Source organism: Tiliqua scincoides, chromosome 1 (genome assembly GCF_035046505.1).
Source record: "Tiliqua scincoides isolate rTilSci1 chromosome 1, rTilSci1.hap2, whole genome shotgun sequence".
Classification (NCBI taxonomy): domain Eukaryota; kingdom Metazoa; phylum Chordata; class Lepidosauria; order Squamata; family Scincidae; genus Tiliqua; species Tiliqua scincoides.
The window spans coordinates 68,786,571-68,795,350 of record NC_089821.1 but is presented as its reverse complement, the minus strand read 5'-3'; the positions used below and the strand labels follow the sequence as shown (position 1 = coordinate 68,795,350).

Here is an 8,780-nt window from a genome sequence, read left to right as displayed (position 1 = left end):
CTGTTCCAGAACCACCATTCAGAGCATGATACCATAGTCTTCCGAGACTGAAGGATGCCAACAACAGTGAACCTATCTTATCCTTGGATCCTGAATTCGTGGACTTCACTATCCGTGGATGCTGGGGACCACAATCAAGAGTGTTTTTTAAAAAGTCAAAATAAGTGGAGAACAAAAGTCTTTCCTACCCTAGTGCTGCAAAATCACACCATTTGCAGGGCTGCAGGGTACTCAGGTCACATTCAAGTCACACTGAAGCAAGACAGGGCTAAGGGAGGGGGTCATGTGAACCAGAAGTGGCTTCCAGAGTGCCATTGAGTGTCCTGCAGTCCTGCAAATAGTGCAGTTTTGCAGTGCTTTGGTAGGAAAGGTTAATTTCTGACTAATTTTGACTTTTAAAAACATTTTTTAAAGCAGATCCTAGTAACTGCAGATCTTGGTATTCATGGGGGCAGAATCAAACTCCTACAGATACCGACGGCCAACTATACTTTTCAGAGGTAATCTACAGATGGGCAATCTAATCCTGACCAGTGCTGGTGCAACAGGGCCATGCAGCCCATGCTGTATACAGTGCTGGCAAGCAGGAGGCTGGAGGTCTGCTTGAGGTAAGGTATATTTGGTGGCCATTGTGCCATACAGGCCAATGGAAACAGCCTCACCCTCTCTCTTTGCTAAACTGTGTGGTGGACACAGAAATGACACAGATCAGGTAATCTCTGGTAGCCCAGATGTTCCTGTATTTTCTGCATGCGGATGTTCTCTGGAGCAACAAGCGAATACCAAAGATAGCCAGCTGTGCTGGCTTGCATGGTCAGAGACCTCAGCAGCGCACTTGCATAGCCCCTGCCACGATGCGATTGAAGTGTGTAGCTATGTGCTCCTGAACCAAAAGGGTCCATCAAGATCCAGCTGATTGGATGACCACTGGCGTCCAGGATGCAGATGTTAGGGAAGCATCTCACCAATTTGGCCAGGTACCGATGGCTTTGCTTGCTGCCTCCATAGGGCCATGTTTCATTCAACAGATCAACATGGGAGTGATTCAAAGAGGAAAGTCTGAAGCCAGCATCTAGCCTAGAAAAGCAGAAAGAATACCAGCAAAGGGAAGGGAAGAGAGCTAAGCTTAAGAACTGTCTGCTGGATGAGTCCAAGAGTCCATCTTGCCCAGCACTGTGCCTGTGATCAGCCAATGGTACTTTAGAACTGCAAACTACCAAGTAGATCAATTGATGAAAAATCTTTCAATTGGCTAAACAGACAACTCTGATTAATCCACAGTTCTTTTCTACAATTCTAATTTTTCTTTTTAAATATTCCTTATGTTCTACATAAGGACAGCACAGCCACAAGCTGGTTCCTAGCTTTCACCTGAAGGGAATTCAGGTAAGCCCTAGTACAGGGGTGGGCAACCTGCGGCTCTAGAGCCGCATGTGGCTCTTTCAGCTGTCTGCTGCAGCTCCTCCCGGTGAAAGTGGCAAAGGGGGTAACAGGAGGCATCTGTGTTGGGAGGGCAGGCTGCTTCCCTCCTCCAGGAGCTCACTGCCCTCCTCTCCCTTCACCCCCACCTGCCCCGCATTGGTTTCCCTTTTCAATTTTGCCCGCTCTGCAGGCTTAAGCTCCCTGTTTTTCCCTTCCTCAACTCTCCAGCAGGATGCCCTCCTCCTGAGCCATTGGGAGCCCTTGCAGCCCGCCTTTCCCTGAGCAGGTCCCCACTCAGTGCAAGGAGAGGCTTTTCCTCCACAGTAGAGGAGACATCCTGTGTGTCTACTCAGTAGTAAGCCCCATTACAGCAGGTGAAGCTTACTCCCAGGAAAGGGTGCCTGGGATGGCAGCCTTGGAGCCTGCTCAAGGCCAAGTGCAAGGACAGGTGAGTGGGAGGCCACACAGGTCTGTTCGAGAGTAAGCCCCAATGTAGTCCCTTGGCTACTCCCAGGAAGGTGTGGAGGGCTGTAGCTTCAGCCTCCTCCTGTGCAGGTCTACTCACAAGTAAGCCCTGCTGTAGTCAGTGGGGCTTCCTCCCAGGAAGGTGTGGAGGGCTGCAGCCTCAGCCCCCTTCTATGCAGGTTTACTCACAAGTAGTCAGTGAGGCTTCCTCCCAGGAAAGTGTGGAGAGGACTGCAACCTGAGAGCTCCAACCAACTTGTCTGCTCAGAAGTCCCATTGTAGCCAATGGGGCTTACTCCCAGGATAGTGTGGAGAGGGTTGCAGCCCGAGGGAGGGCAGAAGCTGGCCTGTGGCTGCCCCCCCCTGCTTCTTCTCTTCCCCACCTCTGGAGTCTGTGTCCTTTTTTCCTTCCAGGAGGGTGGTGAAAGGTAGGGGGAGTTCTTTAGTATCCATGAAAGATAAGCAGATGTCATAACCACCATATGTATTGGAATCCTGGAAGATCTGGTGAGGAGGTAGATGTGGTGTCAGCAGTGGACCCTTTAAGTGTAAGGCCTGGGCATCCAGCAGAGTGTGCTGCACAGCTGCAGCCACTTGAAGGCAATAGGGCCCTCAGGGATATAAGAGCACCTGAGGCAGGAAGGGGGGGGTGTGGGTTGTAGAAGGATTGCAGGTTGGAGAGGAGACTGACTTGGCTTAGTGACTTTGACACTCTGACTGATTTGACTGACTTACTTTGGAATCTGACCTTGGACTCTGCCCTGGATACTCTGACTGACTTTGTAACTAATGGACTGCTGGAGACACTGGAGTTTGAAGTGTGGCTGCTGTGCCCAAGACCTGCTGACAACCCAGGGTCTGCTGTAGTAGTGGGAGGCTGCTGGCAGGTGAGAGGACCTCTGCAGGTTGAACAGGCGAGCTACCCTGGAGGTGGGGTCCAGCAGGACTGCAGGGGAGAACCAGGGTCATTTGTTGGGGGAAAGAAGGGGAGCTAATTTGCTTAAAGTGGGCATAATTCTCCAGGCAGAGAATGGCCTTGGAATCAGGCAAAACACCATAGGGGACCAGGCATCTGAAAACACAGGATAAGAATTTTCTAAACAGCAGCCCCCTTAAACTTGTGGGGCATTCTTTCTCTCATCCCAGGGAACAAACTGATGTCTCTCGGGACTTTACTTTGGGCACCTCTGTGTTTCATGATCAGGACAAATCAAGTGGAGCAGTGGAGCAAATCTTAGATTTGACCATGAGCACCTCAACAGGGAAGGTTCTCCCTATTGAGAGCACTACAGCTAACTCAGTACCTCAGCAGCATCACAAAGAGTAACACTTACTTGCACTCACGAAGTTTATTAGGGTCAGGAGACAAGTAGGGAATGTAGGAAGCTGATGAGAACCTCATTTGTTTGGCAGCAGCAGCATTGAGTGAGGCTTCATAAATTCCATCCTGGCTCCCTGTCAAGAGCAGAAACATAAAATATTCAACCACCAAGAAGGGTCTGCGAGTCTGGGAAGCTGGGACAGAAGGTGAGAGATGCAGATGTCCAACTGCTATGGTGAGACCCATTACTGTAAAGCCCACTTTCTTCCACTCTAACCCAACTCCCACTTTTTCCATTTGTGTTTTGCATCCCATTTTGCCCCACATTTTTCCTTTTTAAGGGCTCTTCTAGGCAGGATGTTTAGTCCAGGATTGTCACACATTGATTGTGCCTCTTTGTGGGTGGTTCACACAATGCCATCATCACCCACCCATACTTTCCCTGTGGCTAAGCCATCACAAAGCGGAAAATCTATTAATAATGAGAACGTTAGTGCAGTAGCACAATGATGATGGTGTGGACTATTGTTAATGTGAACACGAAGAGCAGGAGCCTGTTGAAAATTGCCCCAGCTGCTGTGGAAAGTGTGCACAAGCTGCAGTTGCTTCCTGAGCATGTGTAGTCACACTTCACTACACTCCTTTTTGGCCTGACACCAGGGCAGACCAGTGCCCTGCTCTCTGTTTGAGGCTCTACTGTCCTGATACTGTCCTCCTGGCTAAACTTTTTATTTGATAACTCCATCCTTTCTCACTTGCTGCCTGTTTTCTTTGGAATTCATTGCCTCGTGTCTTCTGCACCATTCCCATTTTGCAATGGTACAGCACCTGCAATCTCTCATACCAATCCTTTCATCTCATTTCTGCCTGCCTTTTTTCCCATTCATTTTGTATCCTTTCACCTACCTTAGTAGGTCTGTTCATTCTAACTTCATGCCTGGATGGAATCTAGCATTTGATGCAGTAGGATGCCAATACTAACAGTGCTGATGGTATTGTACATATGTGATAAATGAGGTGATATTATCCCATGTTCCGAAGCAGTGCTCTTGACCACAGCTTGAACCTGCTTCTCAGAGAGAGCATCATGAAGAACTCAATGTTTGACACAAATGGTGGTCTTCATTCACCTCCTAGGACACACAGCTTCCCATCCCCTAACTCTTCTTGAGAAAGACCTGTTACCTCGTATAGTGAAGCATTGGGACCAGTTGACAGCATCTGATTCCAGCAACAATGTCCGGTATGCATCCTGATCCCGATAAAAGGCTCCATATATGTTGGCAAATATATCTGAGTCATCTGTGGGAACCTGAAAAAGTGACAGAGATTCCTCTGTAACCTCATGACCAGCACAGCCTTTCTTCCCTTCCCCAGGCTAGCCAGTTCCTATTTGAGGGGCTAGTTGTGTTTTTCTTGCAAGACGTATGTGGTTTTAACACCTTCCTAATATTCCTCAAAAGTGGGTAAATCTTTTTCTAGTGTACAGATGATACAATGAGAAAAACATCATAGGCTAAATTTCTGCATGTTAAGCATAATGCTAAAGTTTTAGCTGGACCCCTTTCAATCCGGTTTCAAGTCTGGCCTTGGTTGCCTTGTTTGATTACCTGTCCTGAAGACTACACAGGGGAGTTCAGTCCTCTTGGTCCTGCTGGACCTCTCAGTGGTTTTTGACTGCATCAACTATGGTGTCCTTCTGTTCTGGCTGGCTAGGTTGGGACTTGGAGGTATTTTTTGCTGTGTTTCTCCTCCTTCCTGGTGGATTGGACCCAGATGGCAAGGCTGATGGATCCTTGACCCTGATCATTGACTTCTGAGATGTCACAGGGATCAATTCTGTCCCCCATGCTATTTGACATTTACGTGAAACTGCTGGGAGAGATCATACAGGGGCTTGGAGTGGAGCGTCACCAATATGGAGCTCTATCTCACCATTCCACCAGTTTCCAAGGAGGCCCTTCAAGTCCTTGGGCCCTGTCTAAAAGTGGTTGGGGTCTGGATGTGGGCTTGTAGGCTGAAATTAAACCTGGACAGAACAAAGGTCGTCTTGATCTGGAATACCACAATACAGCTATTAGATCTGCAACATGCTCGGGATGGGGTAGCACTCCCTCTGAAAGAGTTTGTGCATAGCCTGGGAGTCTTCCAGGATCCACAGGTGTCCTTGGATCCCCAGGTGGTAGCTGTGTCCATGGTGACCTTCATCCAGCTTTGGCTGGTGCACTGGTTGCAACCATACCTTAGTCCGTTGTATCCGAGCTATGGTGGTCCATGCCCTACTGACATATTGGTTAGACTACTGTAACACTATGTGGGTCTGCCCTTGAATACAGTCTGGAAGTTGCAGTTGCCCACGTAATCACTGATGCTTTTTGGAGGCCATAGAAAGGCACTTTATTTTTTGCCAAAAACCAGAAGTGACTTTCTAAGGCCTTCTGAGGCCCAGTGGGGGTGGGGGTGTTAAAAATGTTTTGGCCCCATGTGTCTGATGCCCTAGCTACACCATCACCAAAGACTATTACCTCTCTACGTGGCCGGGTAAGGATAGCTTTGAACTCTGGCCATGAATCCACAATCACTTCATAGTCAAATGGATTCCCACGGTTTATATTCATTACCGCACCACAGACCTGTCAAGAATAAAAGGTTAGAGCTTGAGGAGCAGCACAGTGGAGGGAGGTAGACCGAAACAGATTTGAAGAGGGGTCTAGTCCAGACTCTGATCTGCTGCATCAGCCCCTGTCCTTGGTCTGGCTCAAGCCTATACAGCAGTGGTTCTCAAAGGTTTTAGCACCCGGATCCACATTTTACAATGATAATCTGTTGAACCCACCAGAAGTGATGTCATTAACCTGGAAGTGGCTTCATGGTTGGAAGTGACATCATTGAGGAAAATTTTTAACATACCCCAATATGACAAAAATCAAATTAAGTAAATTAATGGTTAACATTATGTTTAAAAATTACTTAAAACCCTGTAGCGACATCGTGGAAGATATCACCGAGGAGATAGGGTGTGGTGTCCACAGTGCCCCTTGCTCTAAGTAAATGCAAAGTTAAAGCCCAGGTGGTAGCTGGAGGTGTGCTGCACAGCTGCAGTCACTAGAGGTTAAAAGTGAACCTAGAAGTATACAAACAGCCCCTAGAGGAACTAGGGGGTGTGGGTTGTAGAAGGAGTGTAGGTTGTAGGGGAGGGGAGGGGAGGGGAGGGGAGGGGAGGGGAGGAGACGAGACGAGACGAGACGAGGAGGACAGACCGACTGACTGACTGACCTCGGACTGTGACTTGGCTTAATGGCTCTGGACTCTGATTTGGCAACTCTCATTGATTGGACTGACTTACCTGGAATCTGACCTTGGACTGTGACTTGGCTTATTGGCTCTGGACTCTGATTTGGCAACTTTAACTGATTGGACTGGCTTACCTGGAATCTGACCTTGGACTGTGGACTGGGACTTGACTCTGACTTTTGCTTGCTGCACTTGTGAGTTTAACAAGGGAAACTAATCAGCCTTAAGCGGGCATGAGGCCCAGTGGGGAGGAACTGTAGCGAGACAAACCCTTCCAAGCAATTGCTGATCTGTTTTTAAAAAATTCCCCAAGCATCCCAAAGGCTACAATCCTATCCACATTTAGCCAGGAGTATGCCCCATTGACTATCATTATTAAAAGCATATACATTGTTGCCTGTTAAAAGTACAGATCTGTAACATTTCCCCAAATGCAGTCACATACCACGGCAGCATCAAGTCTAATACATTAAAAATAAAATGCACATTAAAATGAATGGGGATCACCTGAAATTAGCTCATGACCCACCTACTGGGTTCTGACCCACACTGCTAGAGTGAGTAGTTCCCACCTACCATCTGATGAGGGAAATGCAAGTATTCACCAACCATATGGGGTTGTTCCACACAATATGCAGCAACAACCCCAGGATTGCCACCCACTTTACATTCAACAGGAAACTGCAATCAGGCCAGCTCTCTAATTTCCTTTTAAAAAAAAATAAATCAGTTTTTATCCCTCCCCTTTCCAAGGCATTTGAGTTGGGCTTACATGGTCCTCTGATGACCATAGAAGGATTACACATGTTTTCAATACCTGTTAGCCTCAATAAAAACTGTAGCTATTCAGCAAAAATACCCATGCATTAGCAACAGTCTAGCCCAGGGGTCTCCAAACTTTTTGACCAGAGGGCTGCATCAAATATCTGGCACAGTGTAGAGGGCCAGAAAAAAATTTAAATATAAAATTTATATAAATAAATTAGAGATGAACTTAGATGAGTGAATAAATGAATGAATGGGCTCATTCATTCTTCTCTGGCCCTTAGAACACCCTCCAGATGCAACCAGAGCACAGCTCCAATCATGTTCGGCCAAGTGGGCCAGAGGCTTTCAGGGAACAACAGGCTGGCTGCGGGCCGGATAGAGGCTTGCCACTGGCTGCATCTGGCCCCCGGGCCGGGGTTTGGAGACCCCTGGTCTAGCCTACAGTTTTAATTTTAAAAAACAGAAGGAATATCCTGCATCTCTCTTTCCATTTTCTTTTCCCTTGGGCAAAGCCTGTTTCAAGGCACAATGTCTGCATGGCTCAAGAGTACCACAAATGACTGAGAATGAATCTTCCGAAGCATCTCCTCCAGCAGCTGCAACTGGGAAGGACTGGATAGGATCAGCATTGCTTGGGAAACAGAGGCTCATTGGCAAGTACCAGCAGAAATGGATGGGGAGCGCCTGAAAAGGAGGGAGAAAGACCAGTTTTTGGTCAGAGACTTCAAACTGAGTCTCTGCTGCTGCACTGTTACAACAGAATCACTTCAGCCCTGTGCCAACACGCAGGCACATACACAAGTGTTGGTTCAGACCCTGTGCTCCCAACAGTAAGAGGGAGTCCCCTGGCCCCTTCCAGCTCAATACTCAACATAAACAAGATGGTTCTGCTGTGGACCATCAGTGCTCCATTGCATGGTCAGTGCTCACCTGCGGTCAGCCACGTCTTTGGTCAGGTTAGGAAGAAGAAGCCAAAGGAACAACCCAAATCCACTCTGTCAGAGTCTGGTCCTGCTAGGTCTCCTCTGAGGACTGTGTTACTTGCAGGGGAAAATATGTATAAACTGAATGAATTATTAACAGATCTGTTCCTTGGATTGTAGCCAGGACATTGTGAGATGGCATCCAGGTGATACCTTAGAATTGGCTGAGTCCCTGAACCAAGATGGGATGGGCCCTCTTCTAAGGAATGGGCTAGCCCCAGCCACTCTCCCCAGGAGGTGCTGAAGGAGAGAATGGAGGAGTGTGGCTAGTGGGCATGGAAGGGAGGAGACCAGGAACTTTCCACTGGCTGCAGGAGAATAGTGCTGCAGACAGGTGTGACACACACTAAGCTGCAGACAAGCTCCATGATCCTGGATAATCCCTCCCAAGGAAGAATGAAGTTTTACTAAGGCTTCCCCACATTGGCTGCTGAACTGGTGAAGAAAGCAAGCTGGCACATTAGACTGGGCTCATACTACAGTTCAGCAGCCTTTTGTGTGATTAGAGCAAAGGCCTTTGCTCTAAG

General features: G+C 47.9%; 1 protein-coding gene across 1 annotated transcript; it reads right to left on the bottom strand.

Moving 5' to 3' along the window:
• Positions 1-674: 674 nt before the first annotated feature.
• On the bottom strand, positions 675-7,899 carry LOC136636611 (glycine N-acyltransferase-like protein 3). The gene is made up of 5 exons (XM_066611774.1): positions 7,822-7,899; positions 5,734-5,841; positions 4,394-4,520; positions 3,222-3,342; positions 675-1,077 (listed from the first exon to the last, which is right to left on the bottom strand). Exons 1-5 carry the CDS (start codon positions 7,897-7,899, stop codon positions 675-677), a joined length of 837 nt encoding a protein of 278 aa, XP_066467871.1.
• Between the last annotated feature and the right edge of the window lie 881 nt (positions 7,900-8,780).

Coding starts and splice junctions, on each gene's coding strand:
- LOC136636611 (XM_066611774.1), bottom strand. CDS start 7,899: ATGCTGATCCTATCCAGTCCTTCCCAGTTGCAGCTGCTGGAGGAGATG. Junction 5,842..7,821: donor TTCATTCTCAGTCATTTGTG/GTACTCTTGAGC, acceptor TATTCTTGACAG/GTCTGTGGTGCGGTAATGAA. Junction 3,343..4,393: donor CCAATGCTTCACTATACGAG/GTAACAGGTCTT, acceptor TGCTCTTGACAG/GGAGCCAGGATGGAATTTAT.